The sequence below is a fragment of the Pongo pygmaeus genome, chromosome 18 (assembly GCF_028885625.2).
Source record: "Pongo pygmaeus isolate AG05252 chromosome 18, NHGRI_mPonPyg2-v2.0_pri, whole genome shotgun sequence".
NCBI lineage: Eukaryota > Metazoa > Chordata > Mammalia > Primates > Hominidae > Pongo > Pongo pygmaeus.
The window spans coordinates 20,024,010-20,041,093 of record NC_072391.2 but is presented as its reverse complement, the minus strand read 5'-3'; the positions used below and the strand labels follow the sequence as shown (position 1 = coordinate 20,041,093).

At 42.5% G+C, this 17,084-nt stretch overlaps 1 protein-coding gene across 1 annotated transcript; it reads right to left on the bottom strand.

The window, feature by feature from the left end:
- Positions 1 to 252: 252 nt before the first annotated feature.
- On the bottom strand, positions 253 to 1,345 carry LOC129016170 (SREBP regulating gene protein-like). The gene is made up of 3 exons (XM_063654998.1): positions 1,266 to 1,345; positions 936 to 1,113; positions 253 to 435 (listed from the first exon to the last, which is right to left on the bottom strand). Exons 1-3 carry the CDS (start codon positions 1,343 to 1,345, stop codon positions 253 to 255), a joined length of 441 nt encoding a protein of 146 aa, XP_063511068.1.
- Between the last annotated feature and the right edge of the window lie 15,739 nt (positions 1,346 to 17,084).

The following is a 17,084-nucleotide window of genomic DNA, read 5'->3' as shown; positions in this document are numbered from 1 at the left end:
CAGTCTGAGGTTTCATCTTTCCCGAATGGGAACAGGTAGAGGGTCCATGCTGCTTTGCAGAAGATTTGCATCTGGTAAGCCCAGGTGGTGAGTGAAGCCAAAGATGACAACACGAGAAGATGTCAAAGCCAAGGTTTCCTCGCACTGAAGCCAGGCCTTAGGAGACAAGTTCTTTGGTGGGGCCTCTTTGCCCAAGCTGGAGCAAGTCCGCTGTACCTGTCATGCAGGGAAGAGCTTGGGTGGGCTTTCTCCTTAGCAAGACTTTGCTATGGAGTCCTGGTAGGTGTTCTCATGTTGCATGCTCTGAGATGAGGTCCTGCATGTGGCCAGGCACAACTCAAAGTGTTCTTCGACTGCCATGAAGAGGTTCTGGAATGCCACAGCTGCCCGACTGGGGAAGCACTCCAAGAGAAGCTGCTTGTTGGGCAGCAGCCGCTGGACCAGCAGCCATCACAGCAGTATTGCTTTGTGCCAGAGACATTGATGTTACAGCAGCCGCTGGGCCAGCAGCCATCGCAGCAGCACTGCTTTGTTCCAGGGACATTGATGTTGCAGCAGCCCCTGGGCGAGCAGCCATCACAGCAGTATTGCTTTGTGCTGGGGACGTTGATGTTACAGCAGCCGCTGGGCCAGCAGCCATCACAGCAGTATTGCTTTGTTCCAGAGATGTTGATGTTGCAGCAGCCGCTGGGCCAGCAGCCATCACAGCAGTATTGCTTTGTGCTGGGGACGTTGATGTTGCAGCAGCTGCTGGGCCAGCAGCCATCACAGCAGTATTGCTTTGTTCCAGAGATGTTGATGTTGCAGCAGCCGCTGGGCCAGCAGCCATCACAGCAGTATTGCTTTGTTCCAGGGATGTTGATGTTGCAGCAGCCACTGGGCCAGCAGCGGTTGGGCCAGCAGCTGTGGCAGCAGTATTGCTTTGTGCTAGGGACATTGATGTTGCAGCAGCGGTTAGGCCAGCAGCCATGGCAGCAGTATTGCTTTGTTCCAGGGATGTTGATGTTGCAGCAGCCACTGGGCCAGCAGCCATGGCAGCAGTATTGCTTTGTGCTAGGGACGTTGACGTTGCAGCAGCCATCCACCAGCAAATCCTTCCTCTCACAAACATAGTTCATCCGTGATGTGGTGCTCCCCTCGAATGGAGTTGTGGCACTGATTACTGGGGTGACTGCCATTGCGCGAGTTAAACTGCACTTTACACAGAATGGGCTGATCATGGTCTTGAACCTAGAGGAGATTCCTCTCTTTCACTGTCCTCTCCTCCTGCCTGAAAGTGCTCCTGAGGAAGTAGATGAGTGACAGCCCGAAGACCAGGGCGAGCACCCACCTCCTCCGCAGACATCGGTGCTAAACCGTGGCCTCCTGGTTCACCATCCCGTGTTGTGGAACATGGCAGGCCCGGGGCTCCTACACACCCCGCAGCCCCATCCCTTGAGGCAGGCACTGACCCCGTGGCCCGTGGCCGAGTCCCAGGTTTGTTTTTCTTATCCCATATATCAGAATTTAATTCGTTTTTATGATGAATGATATTCCAAGGCATGTTCTTTTCTTTCTTTGGTAGCCATCCTAATTGGTGTGAAGTGATATCCCATTGTGGTTTGTTTTGTTTTGTTTTTTGTTTTTTTAAATTATTATTATTTTTTTGAGAGGAGTCTCACTCTGTCACCAGGCTAGAGTGCAGTGGCGTGATCTTGTCTGACTGCAACCTCTGCCTCCCAGGTTCAAGTGATTTTCCTGCCTCAGCCTCCTGAGTAGCTGGGATCATAGGTGCCTGCCACTACACCCGGCTAATTTTTTATTTTTAGTAGAGACAGGGTTTCACCATGTTGGCCAGGATGGTCTTGATCTCTTGACCTTGTGATCCGCCCGCCTCAGCCTCCCAAAATGCTGGGATTACAGGTGTGAACCACCCTGCCCGGTCCCCATTGTGGTTTTGAGTTGTGTTTCCTTAATGATGAATGATGTTGAGCTGATTGGCCATTTGTGTATCTTCTCTGGAGAAATGTCTATTCAAGTCCTTTGTTCATTTTTGAACTGTGCTGTTTGTTTTTTGTTGTTGTTGAGTTATAGGAGTTCTTTACATATTCTGAATATTAATTCTTATTAGGTATATGATTTGCAAATATTTCCTCTCATTTGGTGGGTTGTCTTTTCACTCTTTTGATAATGTCCTTCGATCCAAAAAAATTATAATTTGATGAAGTCCAATTCATGTATTTTCTTCCTTGTTGCCTGTGCTTTTGCTATCATATTTCAGACATTATTGCCAAATACAATGCCATAAAAATTTTCCTATATGTTTTCTTCTAAGAGGTTTATAGTGTTAGCTCTTATATTTAGGTCTTTGATCCATTTTGAGCTAAATTTTGTAAATAGTATAAAGGAGCCAACTTTATTTTTTTGTATGTGAATATCTAGTTTTACCAGCACCATTTACTGAAAAGATGACCCTTTTCCCCTATTAAAAATCATTAGGCCATCTATGTAAGAGTTTATTTCTAGGGTCCTTATTGTATTCCTTTGGTGTAGTTGTCTGTCCTTATGCCAGTACTACACTGTTTCGATTACTGTAGCTTTGCAGTAAGTTTTGCAATCAGAAAGAAACTTCTCTTCCAAGAAAAGTTGGTTTAATTCACATGAGATGAAAATTAAAATGTGGGTAAGTCTTAGATTGGTTAACACAGAGGAAGTAGCACTCAAGCTATTTTGAAGACCAAAGTTCATCATCTAAGCTACAGTCCTCCTCAGAGCTCATGCCCACCAATCTTTAATATACAAATGGAGGAAGGGTAGGGATGGAGACCAACGATAGTGCTGGCAAGGGTATGAATTGGTCCAACCTTTTTGGAGAGCATTTGGGAATAAGAATCACAACGCTTGGATATGGGTTACTGTTTGACCCAGGAATTATGTTTTCAGGTAGAGTAATAATAAATGGACTTACACAGAAATTTTCCGGCAAAGATGTTCAACCCACATTGTTAGCATAGCAATGAACAACAAAAAAACTTTGAGTGGCACTGGCTAAATTATGGTGCAACCTTACAATGGGATACCCGGTGGCTGTTAGAAACACGTGTTGAAGCCTATTTGTAGACATGAAAAGATGATAAATGTTTAAATTTAAAAAAAAACAAAACCATTATATGTACTATGCAATTTCACAATTGTCAGATTTGGAGATCATAAAATATCCAAACACACATACACACACACATACCCACACACACTCTGGAAGGGTAGATGCTGTTACTAATAGTAATTATATTAGGTCTGGCTTTCCAAAAGCAGGTCCTAAGAGAAGGATTCATGTGCAACAGATTTACTTTTTTATTAATTAATTAATTTATTTATTTTTTGAGATGGAGTCTTGCTCTGTTGCCAGGCTGGAGTGCAGTGGTGTGATCTTAACTCACTGCAACCTCCACCTCCTGGGTTCAAGTGATTCTCCTGCCTTAGCCTTAGCCTTCTGAGTATCTGGGATTACAGGCGCGCACCACCATACCTGGCTAATTTTTTGTATTTTTAGTAAAGACGGAGTTCACCATGTTGGCCAGGATGGTCTCAATCTCCTGACCTTGTGATCCACCTGCTTTGGCCTCCCAAAGTGCTGAGATTACAGACGTGAGCCACCATGCCCAGCCACAACAGATTTATTAAGGGAGTGCTTCCAGGAGAAACTGGTAAGGGAGTGGGAGGAACAGGACAGAAAGGGATAGGAAGCAAAGCCAGCATGCAATTTTAGGCCAAGTCCCATAGAGCAGGGGTCCCCAACTAGTCTATGGGACCAGTACCTGTCCATAGCCTTTTAGGAGCTGGGCTGCACAGCAGGAGATGAGTGGTGGGTGAACGAGTAAAGCTTCGTCTGTATTTACAGCCACTTCCCATTGCTTACATTGCTGCTTGAACTCCACCTCCCGTTGGATCATTGGCAGCATTAGATTCTCATAGGATCACAAATCCTACTGTGAACTGCACATGTGAGGGATCTAGGCTGCGAGCTCCTTATGAGAATCTAATGCCTGATGATCTGTCACTGCCTCCCATCACCTCCAGATGTGATTTTCTGGTGAAGGACAAACAAGCTCAGGACTCCCACTGATTCTACATTATGGCGAGTTGTACAATTATTTCGTTATATATTACAATGTAATAATAATAGAAATAAAGTGCACAATAAATGTAATGCATGTGAATCATCCCAAAACCATGTCCCCACCATCCATGGAAAAATTGTCTTCCACAAACGTGGTCCCTGATGCCAAAAAGGTGGAGTCCCCTGCCATAGAGGATAACTTCAGCCTGATCCCACAGAGAAACTATAAGTGTAAATTACACCTTAGGTTTATTCTAACCCAAGGCAAGGAAGCTGGGCTTTCAGACTCCTTCACTCAGCAGTCATTGGTTAAAGGCCACCCTGGGCAGGGATGTAAACTCCCAGACATGATGAATGCAGCTGCTCCAGTAGCCTGAAGGCAGGCCTCCGAGGCAAAGCCACAGGTGCAGGCCATTGGGAGCAAAAGCTTATCAATGTTGAGGAAGAGATGTGAAGAAATGGTAAAGGGATTTTAGGGGATCTGAGTGGAGCATGCCATTTAGCATTCTTTAAATTTGTGTAGACGAGGAAAATGCATTATTTTTGTGATAACAACATGTCATTTAAAAATTACTGTTGAACAAATACCTTTCAAAGTCCTCTACAATCTCACATCTACTTCACAGAATTATGTTTAGTATTCTGTGGGGGGAAAAAAAGGGTTTTTCTTCTTGGCTGAGTCTGTATATTAAAAATAAAGAAAAAAAGGCTTTTTCTCATCACCCTGCTGCAGTGACTGTCTTGGCAATATTCTAATAAAGCTATGAGGCTTCAAAATCCTTACCCCGGAGACCAACCTATATCATTAAGAGTAATAAATATAGTCAAAACAATCATGACAACAATGACATGTGGAACTATCCTGTACGTTAATACTGATAATAATAGTGACATGTATTGGAGTGCTGTATGGGCTGGGTCCTGGGTGAAGCACTTTACATGCATTATCTCTTTAAATTATCTGAATAATCCTATTAGTTAGTTACAGTGATTATGCCCATTTCCCAGATGTGAAAACTAAGGGCCAAAAAACGTTAAGTAATTTGCTCCAGCAAAACCAATAAAAGGCAGAGTCTGGACTCAGCTCAGGTTTGCCTGGTGCCAAAGCTCATGTTTGAAATCTCTGCACTGTGATATATCCCAATCCATGTGCTTCTCTTATATTTTAAGAAACATTAAGTCTTGAATTCTGATCTTGGGCCAGTTCTTCTGTTATATTGTACTCCTTTTTACATGTAATCCTGAGAATATTTTTCTGCTGGTTTTCCCAGCCTTATTGGACAATTCATTTGAAATTCTTTCTATTTATAATCTCATAGGGAAAGGGCTGATGTATTTGTAGAATTATAAGCAAAAACCCATCATTGTCCATGGAGAATACCTGCCCCAGTGCAGGCTGGGTTGAACATTTTATAATATTCAAACTTCAATCACTGCATTCCCCAAATGATAGCTTTCTCTGATCTAAGGGGAAACCTTACCTTTTTGTCTGCTGCAAATATACGTGGTAAAATGGACAGAGGCCAACAGGTATATTATAATGTGAGAAAAGCACTTTCTAGGACAATAGAATAAGGGTGATAATTTTAGAAATTGCCAAATAGGATAAATGGGTGGCTTCTTTCCTTTTCCTTAACTACTTTCTTTTCATCTTCAGCTTCAGTCTAAATTCCTGGTATAGAACTCTACATGACACAGGTTGAAAGAAATAGAAACAAGCATACAGTTTAAAAGAAATAGGATTTCTTCCCAGGTTAAATTTCTAGCTTAAGATTAATTTGCTTGCCAGACTCATAACTTTCCAGATTTCTGTTTGCTTATGTATGAGGGGGAAAAAAAGCTCAGTAGGCTGAATATAGCGATTAGTTAAATTGCTCAGACATTCATTATTGAAAAACCTCAATTCCACTTGGAGTTGGGGTTTGTTTAGCACTTACTGACAATAACTTTCTGCTTGACTGATGGCTACTAATTTTGATAGCGGTATGGGAATGTCAGTCACAAATAAAATAGACACACAAACTCTAGGACCCATTAAGCTGGTTACCATGCTCACATCCCCAAATGTGTGTTGTTTCAAAATATAGGCTAAAGAGATTTAATTACATTCTGGGATAGGAAACATTTATGTTTCAGGTTTGCACTGGTTGGGGGATGCAACAGAAAAAAGAAGACTAATGAAGCAGAGAGACCTCGGGGAATCAGGAGAGCATCACGCCTGCTGACAGGTGCAAAGAACAGACCTAACATCTGTGAAGGAAAAGTTGAGTACTTCAGGAACAAGGTGGTGGGAAATTAAAGCACCAAGAGATGTTAAGCTGCTCCAGGAAACAGGCTAGGAGACTGATTGTTTGTCTCAATCAAGCGATGGCTGCACCTAAAAATAAGGTTAGAGCCCATCAGACTTTCTTTTCTCCCTCTTCTTTCAGCCCATTGGCCTTGATTTGGTCTTAAGGCACGAAAGGAAGCCTCACGGAGCCCAGCTACATCTTCATGCCGTGAAAATGAGCGCTTAAAATGTAAACAGTTCTCCCAACTGCATGTGCTCAAGGCAAATGGATGTGGAAGAATTTCACCCACTGTTCTCAGGGAATGGTTGCTCTGTGGGGTGTCTCTGAGACCCACAAGGCTAAGGTTCTCATTGTGTTTGTTTATTTTATTTTAGTTTTCAGATAAGCAAACCGAGGCTTAGACAGGACAGAGAGCTTGGGTTGGCAGTCCGGTGTCACGCTTAAACAAATGGGCTCAAATTCTGGATCTGCCGCTTCTCAAATCACTGGGTGATTTGAGCAAGTTTCAGTCTCCCTGAGCCTCTGCTTCTTCTATGAAGTGGGAAGAAAAGGCTTGATGACTTAGCATCAACTATTAGGATTAGCGGGAAGGAGGCATGTAAAAGGTACTACATGTATTTAATGCAGATTTATTGAGCGCTCACTATGTCCCAGGCAATGTTCTAGTTGCTGTATAACCTGGCTTTTTTCTGTCGTGGAATTTCTTTTTATTCTTATTTTTTGATTAAAAAATTATTTTTATATTTTGTGGGTACATAGGTGTATATATTTATGGAGTACACAAGATGTTTTGACACAGGCATGCAATGTGTGAAAATCACATGATGGAGAGTGGGGTATCCATCCCCTCAAGCATTGATCCTTCCTGTTACAAACAATCCAGTTATACTCTTTTAGTTATTTTTAAAAGTACAATTACTATTGACTATAGTCACCCTATTGTGTTATCAAACAGTAGGTTTTATTCATTCTTTTTTTTGTAGGGGGGACCCATTAACCATGTGCCCACACACAACCCTTCCCAGCCTCTGGTAACCATTGATTGATTGATTGATTGATAGAGACAAGGTCTCCATCTGTCTTCCAGACTGGAGTGCAGTGGCACAATTTCAGCTCACAGCAGCCTCCGCCTCCACCTCCTGGGTTCAAGTGATTCTCATGCCTCAGCCTCCTGGGTAGCTGAAACTACAGGCACGTGCCAACATGCCTGGCTAATTTTTTTTAATTAAAAAATTTTTTTTTTATTTTTAGTAGAGATGGTGTTTCACCATGTTGGCCAGGCTGGTCTTGAACTCCTGACCTCAGATGATCCACCCACTTCAGCCTCCCAAAGTGCTGGGATTACAGGCGTGAGCCACCGTGCCCGACCACTATCCTTTATATAACCTTGCTTTTTCCCACTGGATGAGAGATACAGCTAATAGTCACAGCAACTGACCTTTATCAAATGTCTATTGTGTGCCAAGCCACTGTGTTTATCTTTTTTTTTGCTTTTTGAGACGGAATCTCATTCTATCGCCCAGGCTGGAGTGCAGTGGTACAATCTTGGCTCACTGCAACCTCTGCCTCCCAGGTTCAAGTGATTCTCCTGCCTCAGCCTCCCAAGTAGCTGGGACTACAGGCACCTGCCACCACACCTGGCTAATTTTTTGTATTTTTAGTAGAGACAGGGTTTCACCATGTTAGCCCGGATGGTCTCAATCTCCTGACCTTGTGATCTGCCTGCCTCGGCCTTGCAAAGTGCTGGGATTACAGGCGTGAGCCACCGTGCCCGGCAGGTACTGTTTTTATCCCTATTGCATCGATAAGGAAACTGAGGCTTAAAGAGAGACATTGAGTCATTTGCCCAAGGTTGCACCTCTAGCAGGTGTGAGGCTGGGATTCATTCCATTGTCCCTTACAACAAATAATTATCGAGCATCTACTGGGCCACACACTGCACTAGAAACAGAGAAGGCAACAATGAGCAAATAGGTAGGACAAGCTCTCTGTCCTAATGGCACTTACATTCCAGTGGAGATGCCTACACCAATTCCCCTTGCAACTAAGACTTTGTTCTGATGGTGGCGGTGTGTGAGGGCTAAGGGTGAGGATCTGACCTGGTTGGGATGAGTGACATTTAAACTGAGATCTGCAAAGTGGGGTGTGTGAAGAATACTCCAGGCTAGAGGCCATTTTCACAGTGTACTCACTCCTCATGCCTGTCCCTCCTGCCTATTCAACAACAGCATTGGCTCCAACCCTGGTTGGTGGTAACTTCCATTCTCTGCTTTGCCAATTTGTCTGACAGCCCTGGGTCCTGACAGATGTGTTTTCTCTGTAAGAGGGATTTTGACATCATTTCCCAGAATCTTTTTCTTGACCAAAGGCTTGTGATTGCTCCTTGGCAAATTGTAAGACTAACGACATTTGTGTGTGTGTGTGTGTGTGTGTGTCTTGTAGCTGTAAAAATCCCATCTTCAATTACATCTCTTCACTATGCCAATTCTCTATCCTTATTCAGTGGGCAAGAGAAGATGGTTGTTTTGAGTGACAGGAAGAAAAACTGGTGAACTCTTGGCATGAAACCTGAATAACCCTCTTCCCTGCTTAGCCACAAACAGAGAAACCCACTTAGCATCATGGCCGGGGGACAACTGAGTTGTCAAACATGTGCAGGAGAATTAATGAGACCATTTTTGTGTTTTTCCTTTGGGGAAGAGGAAGGACAGGCAGCATTCTCAGACCTGAAGGACTTTGAATTAAAAATGAAAGAGGCGTGAGAATTCTTTTCAGTTTTTTCTCATTCAATCCTATTACACATTTTATGACCCTTGGCTTGGGGGCCCAATTTTAAGCTTGCCTTGGCTAAGAACTAGGGACTCAAGACATTAAAGACTCCTCTTCCCCATCCTCCCAGGGGTTCTTAATTTGGTGCAGGAAATAGGTACGTTTAAATAAGCAACTTTAATACAAAGTAAACTGTGCTTAGGACTCAGCACAGTGCCTGCCCCATCGTGGGCACTGTATTAGCCGCACCTCTTCAGAGAAACAGAAGAAATGAAATTTATAAAAGAAAAAAGTTTAGGAAGAAATGTATTGTAAGGATTGGCTTACCTGATTATGAGGGATGAGAAGTCCCATGATATACCATCTGGAAGCCAAAGAACCAGGAAAGCCAGTGGTGTGGTTCCAGTCTGAGTCTCAAGTCCCAAGAACCAGGGGTGCTTATGTCTGAGGGCAGGAGAAGACAGATGCCCCAGCTCAAGCAGAGAGAGCAAATTCACTCTTCCTCTGTCTTTTTGTTCTCAACAGATCAGATACTACCCACCCACATTGGTGATAGTAATCATCTTTGCTCAGTCTACTGATTCAAATGCTAATCTCTTCCAGAAACACTGTCACAGACACATCCAGAAATAATATTTTACCAGCTATCTGGGCACCACTTAGCCTGATCAAGTTGACACATAAAATTAACCATCATAGGCACTTAATAAAGTTGTGTGGAATGATTGTTTGCAGGAATGAATGGATGGATGGATGGATGAAGGAATGAATGAATGAAGGTCCACGAGAAAGTGCCAGACACTTGGGTGTGTTTTTAGTGAAGTATATTGTTAGGAGTTTTATGGATAATTGGGGGTTGATGTATGCAGGACTTCACTGAGTGAAAGAGAAGATAAAAAAAGAGATAAGGGGTCATGGAAAAACCTTAAGACTCAGATTTGGGGACCCAATTTTAAGCTTGCCTGCATCCCCACTTCCCTTAGAATACTGTGATGGGTAGGGCAACATTCTTCAGTAATGCTCAAACTTGAGTGTGCATTGGAATCACTTGGGAGGTTTCTTAAAACCCAGACTGGCCGGGCGTGGTGGCTCACACCTGTAGTTCCAGCACTTTGGGAGGCCAAGGCGGGTGGATCACTTGAGGTCAGGAGTTCGAGATCAGTCTGGCCAACATGGTGAAACCCAGTCTCTACTAAAAATCAAAAAATTAGCCAGGCGTGGTGGTGGGCACATATAATCCCAGCTACTTGGGAGGCTGAGGTAGGAGAATCTCTTGAACCCGGGAACCAGAGGTTGCAGTGAGCCAAGGTCACTCCACTGCACTCCAGCCTGGGAGACAGAGTGAGATTCCATCTAAAAAAAAAAAACCCAGATTGTGGGACCCCAACCACAGACTTTCTGACTCAGTAAGTTTAGGGTGGAGCTTGAGAACCTGCATTTCTGGCAATTTCTCATGTGGTGGTGACGCTGATGGTCCAGGTACCACACATTGAGAACCACCAGCCAATTGGCTTAGAACAAGGACTCTGGATTCAAACAACTTGAGCTTAGGGTTGCCAGGTAAAATACGCTCAGTTAAAGTTGCATTTCACAGAAACAACAAATAATTTTTTAGTATAAGTTCCATGTCAGAGGCATCCTGTATTTTTACTTGCTATGTCTGGCAACCCTATTGGGTTTAACTCAGTGCTGTTACTCTGGAGCCATGCTGTTTAAAGCCGATCATTTAGGCTCTCCGAGTTTCAGTATCCCCCACCTACAAAATGGGGGTGGTAACAATACCAGCTGTCTCCTAAAGTAATTATGACGATGAAGTAATCGTATAAAGGATTTCGTACAGAGCCTTGCCTGTAGCAAGCACGCAGGAAATGTCAGCTGTTATTATTCACCATTATCCTCAGGTGAGTAACTTTTGGGGTGAAAAAAGCATTATACAGAGAGTGTTTTTTTTTTTTAAAGGATTTTATGATTCAGCCTTTTAAATTTTAAACTAGGAAATATTTCTCCTCTTTGAAAAGGTCCTTGCAGCTGCCCTCTCTCATTTCTTTAATAGTAGATTATAAAGAATGGATTGGGTGATTGCATCTAAAATATCCTCTTGCAACAACTCCCAACCCCACTCAGGGTCAGATTTGACTGATCTCTGGGTGGTGTATTTGGGTGTAAAATTTCTGAGGGGCTAGTAAAGGCAGGTCCCTGGGGGTAGGGCTGGGTCCTGCCTCTAGGAAATAGGCACAGCTCCTTTCAACCTGCTGCTTGCTATGAATAAAAACAGAATGAGGGTCAGGTGTGGTAGCCTGTAATCTGTAATCCCAGCATTTTGGGATGCTGAGGCAGAGGGATCATTTAAGGCCAGAAGTTCGAGATCTGTCTGGGCAGCATAGGGAGACCCTCTCTCTACAAATTAAAAATTAACCAGGCATGGTGGGGTGCACCTGCAGTCCCAGCTACTTGGGGGGCTGAGGTGGGAGGATTGCTTGAGCCTAGGAGTTTGAGACCAGCCAGGGCAACATAAGGAGACTCCATGTCTACAAAAAAATAAAAAGTGAAGCCACACATGGTAATGCATGCCAGTACTCCCACCTACTCAGGAGGCTGAGGTAGGAGGATCACTTGAGCCCAGGAGTTCGAGGCTACATTGAGCTATGATCATGCAGATTGTAGCTGCACATCAGCGTAGGTGACAGAGTGAGACCCTCTCTTTAAAAAACCAAAAACAACAACAACAACAACAAAAACAAACAGAATGAGAGGGAGAGGGAGAATGCTTTTTAATATAGAATCAATTCAGGACTGATTCCATCCTTTGGAATTGAATTTTTCCCCTCGATATTTCAAACTTATGTCCATTTTGAGGTTTGGGATCCCCATTTCCCCTGCACTTCATAGAATGCCAGCCCATTTTGGAAGCTGGAGAGCTGGTGAGGGTCAGCCTGAAATGTTCATGGGCGGGCTGAGCTGCGCTGGGGGTAAGCGTTGGTCTGAAATGCCTGAACATTTCTTTATAAAGTTGACCACATCAGTATTTTTCAACCTGTAGGTTGTGACCTGTAAATGGGTCATGAAATCAATTTGAAGGGTCATAAGTAGTATTCTTGTTTTTTGAAAAGAAATAGAATGCAACACAATGGAATTGAAACTGTCAGGATGCAGGCCGGGAACAGTAGCTCATACCTGTAATCCCAGCACATTGGGAGGCCAAGACAGGTGGATCTACTGAGGTCAGGAGATCGAGACCAGCCTGGGCATAATGGCAAAATCCCATCTACCAAAAATACAAAAAAATTAGCCAGGTGTGGTGGTGTATACCTGTAATCCCAGCTACCCAGGAGGCTGAGGCAGGAGAATCGCTTGAATCTAGGAGGTGGAGGTTGCAGTGAGTGGAGATTGCGCCACTGCACATTCCAGCCTGGGCAACAAGCAAGACTCCATCTCAAAAAAAAAGAAAGAAAGCAAGGCAAAGCAAAGAAAATATCAGGATACATTGCCGTGCACATAGTAAGGGTAAATGTTGTAAACTTTTGATACATGATATGTATGATAAATATGTAACATACACTATTTACAGGTGTAATGGGTCATGGAATGTGGTCAAAAGAACGTTGAAATCATGAGAGCAGGTAATAGCTAAGGCCCCTTGCAATTTTGCAATATGGTATCAATAAGACAGTGGTTTTTAAGCAGGGGCAATTTTGCTTTTCAAGGGAGATTTGGCAACGTCTGGAGACATTTTTGATTGTCACAACTTTGTGGAGAAATTGTGTGCTACTGGCGTCTAATGGGTAGAGGCCAGGGATGCTGCTAAATGTCCTGCATTGCACAGGACAGTCCCCCACAACAGGGAATTACCTGGCCCCAACTGTCAATAGTGTGGATATTGAGAAACCCTGTTCTAAGAGTATGTGTGGATGGAATCACTTATCAGTAGTAGCCTTATTACTACTAGCTAGGATTTATTGAGCACTTACTATATGCAGGCATGCTTCTAAGTGCTTACATTAATGAACTCTTTTAATACTTACAACAGGTGGGAGATAAAAGTGTGTTTCCTTCCCCCTTTTCAGATGAGGAAACTGAGGCATAGGATGATCAAGGGTTGCCCAAAGTTACACAGTTAGCAGAATTAGGATTCCAATGCAGGAATTCTGGCTTTAATTCCTTGAATCAGCATTTTATGCTTCCATAGCACTTCAGTCTCCAAAGCCTTTTTTTTTTTTCTTTTAGCAAAACACATATAACATAAAATTTGCCATTTCAAGCATATAAAAATGTACAATTCAATGGCATTAAGTATATTCACAATGTCGTGCAAACCCGTTCATCACCACCATCAATTTCAAAATTTTGCCACCCCAAACGGAAGCCCTGAACCAGTTAAGCAGTCATTCCACACATTCTTTCCTCTCCTCAGCCCCTGGTAACCTCCCATCTTTTCTCTGTCTCTGTGAATTTGCCGATTCTAGATATTTCATATGAATGAAGTTATGTGATCTGTGGTCTTTTGTATCTGGCTTCTTTCTCTTAGCATAATGTTTTCAAGGTTTCTACATGCCGTAGCCTGTGTCATAATTTCATTCCGTTTTATGGCTGATTTATATTCCATTGTATGGATAGATCACATTTTGTTTATCTATGTGTCTGTTGATGGACACTTTGTTTGCTTCCACATTTTAGCTATTGTGAATACAACTGATATGAGCCCAGAGCTTTTTTTTTTTTTTTATACTGAAGGTGGAGAAGGATTGTATCACTGAGGACAGGGGAGAAATCCAGACTGTTTTGGTGACAGACACTGTTCTCAGTCATCTCACATATATTATCTCATTTGATCTTCACATTAACCCCATGAAGCTCCCCCATTTTTACAGATATGAAGAACAGAGAGGGTGAGTCAGCTGCCCAGGGTCACACAGCAAATCAGGGCACATCACTCTTCATCACGAAGAGAAGTGTGTGTATATTATGCAGCAGAACCCTGAGCAGCGGCTGCCTTCTAGAACAGGAGCTGAACTTCTGATTTGCACAGAAATCTAGGTAGGCAAAATTCCCTCAATACTCATATTGCACTATTTCTAGGTGCTGTATTTAGACATGTATGAAGAAGCCTCAATTGGGAATAAAGATAGTTCTCCTTGTGCAAGAAAAAAAACTACTTTTAATCTCTGAGATTCAGTGCCATGACTTTCACTCATTCTTGATTTGTTGAGGCTTCCTTCACAGTCAATTTATTCCCTCCGCCTGCATTGATGAAGAACCTACTATGTGCAAGGCACTGCTCCAGACATGCAAGATGGCAGTGAACAGGACAGACCAAGTCCCTGTCCACGTGGAGTTTATGTCCTAGTGGGGGAGACAGGTAATGAACAAGTGAGCAAACACACAAGTGGTCCAGACAGAGGTGAGGGTTAAGAATTGCACCTTGCTCTTGAAACATATCTGTTGGCTCTAATGATGTCCACAAGGAGATACTGAACCCTGAGGCTGGAGGGTAAACTCAACTTCCCACCCTCAACTCACTTTGTTCCCAGGAATGACCATGTGTTTATCATGATGAATTGAGCGTAACATCTTCCCATCATCCTTGGGGTCCCTATTACAGAGAGAGACAGAGCTGAAAGCCAGATTCATTCATATCTGGCTTTTTCCACTCACCTTTTTTTCTCTGGAGTGGAGTCTATTTAGCAAAACACCTTCAGGGGTCAAGGTGATCTCCTATATCAGAAATCAGCAGACTTTTTCGGTAATGAGCCAGACAGTACATAGTTTAGTCTCTGTGGGTCATATGGTGTCTGCGGCGCCTTCTCAACTCTGTTGTTCTAACATGAAAGCAGCCAGAGACTATCAGTAAATGAATGGATGTGGTTGTGTTCCAATTAAACTTTATGAACCCTGAAATGAAATTTCATATAGTTTTTACCTGTCAGAAAATATTCTTAACAATTTTTTTCCAGCTATTTAAAAATGTAAGAAAACGTTCTTAGCTAGCAGGAGGAGGGCTGGACTTGACCTACGGGCCATAAATCATCGACTGTGCCTGTGTCATTCCTCATCAATGGTCCTCTGGCATCTGAATCTTTCCTTTTTTAACTCCAGCCAACAGACTGCATCCTAAGGCGATTATTCTGCTTTCCGAAAGGTGCTGTTTTTAGAAAGCGTCAATCATGTATTGAGTCAAAATATGCCTTCTTGTATCATTCATCCAACAAACATTTTGTAAAGAAATTTAAACATTTCAACTTTATAGGATGGAAGTTTGGGGATATACATAAAGTTAGAGAGAACAGTGTAATGACCCTCTCGGTGCTCATCACCCAGTACTGACCATTATCAGCACGTGGCCAATCTTGTCTCATCTCCACCCGCCACCCTGCATAGATTCTTTGAAAGGAAATCTCAGATCTCATATTACTCTATCAGCGAATACTTCCATACACATCTCTGAGGGATAAGGACTAAAACATTTTAAGGTGACCTGATTTTAAAATTAACAGTAATTCCTTAAAATCATTAATATTCAGCCAGTGTCTAAATTTCCCTGACTTATGTTCTTTGATTGTTAATTTCTTTCAACCCAGATCAAAATAAGATCTGGGCATTGCATTTAGTCAGTAAATCTCTTAAGTCTTCTTTTTAAATAATAGGTTTATTGAAGTGTAATTTGGCACACAGTATTTAAAGTGTACAATTTGATAGGCTTTGCCCTATGTTTATAACCATGAAATCACCAACACGATCAAGATAATGAACATTTCCATCACCCCAAAAGTTTCTCTGTAGCCTTTTGAAATTCCTCCTTCCCACCTCTCCCCACCTCACCTCACCTACCTGCTAGCCCCATGCTGTCAGTAATTTGCTTTCTGTCATTTTGGATTAGTTTATACTTTCTAGAATTTTATATAAATGGAATCATATAACAGGTACTGATTTTTATCTGACCTTCTTTTATAATTATAATTAGTTTGAGATTAATCCATGTTGTTGGGTATAGATAGCTTATTCCTTTGTATTGCTGAGTAACATTCTGTTGGATGGATATACCACAATTTATCTGTTCATCTGTTGGTGAATATTTGGATCATTCCCAGTTTTTTGCTATTATAAGTAAGGCTGTTAGAAGAATGAAAAAAATAAGCCAGAGACTGGAAGAAAATTTTGCAAAGCATAGATCTAACAAAAGACTTATATCCAGAGTATATAAAGAACCCTCAAAATCCAATGAGAAGAAATTGAACAACCTAATTAAAAATGGGCAAAAGATTTAAACAGCTACTTCACCGAAGAAGATATACAGATGGCAAATAAGCACATGAAAATATACTTAGCATGTTTACTTCGGGAAAATGCAAAATAAAACCAGAAATAAGATACCACTATTAAAATGGCTACAATATAAAAAGCTGTGTCAGGCACAGTGGTTCATGCCTCAAATCCCAGCACTTTGGGAGGCTGAGGTGGGAGGATCCTTTAAGCCCAGGAATTCGAGATGAACCTGGGCAACACAGTGAGACCTTGTCTCTACAAAAAACAAACAAGATTAGCCCAGCATGGTGGTGCACACCTGTAGTCCCAGCTACTTGGAAGGCTGAGGTGGGAAGATCACTTGAGCTTGGGAGATTGAGGCTGCAGTGAGCAGAGATTGTGCCACTGCACTCTAGCCTGGGTAACAGAGTGAGACCTTGTCTCAAAAAAAAAAAAAAAAAAAAGACAAAAAACAAAAAACAAAACTGACCATACCAGATATTGGAAAGATGAGGAGCAATGGGACCTCTCATATACTGCTGGTGGGGGTGTAAAATGATACTTTGGAGAACAGTTCAGCAGTTTCTCAAAGAGTTAAATAAACACTGTGGTAGGCAGAATAATGTCCCACCTCCCAAAGAAGTGCATGTGCTAATCCCTGCAACCTGTGAATATATTACATAGAA

Excerpts from the sequence above, each read along its gene's own strand:
- LOC129016170 (XM_063654998.1), bottom strand. The coding sequence starts at position 1,345 with ATGTCTGCGGAGGAGGTGGGTGCTCGCCCTGGTCTTCGGGCTGTCACT. Across the intron at positions 1,114-1,265 it reads CAGGAGCACTTTCAGGCAGG|CTATGTTTGTGAGAGGAAGG; the intron begins AGGAGAGGACAG and ends ATCACGGATGAA. Across the intron at positions 436-935 it reads ACCGCTGCTGCAACATCAAT|CGGCTGCTGCCCAACAAGCA; the intron begins GTCCCTAGCACA and ends CTGCTGGTCCAG.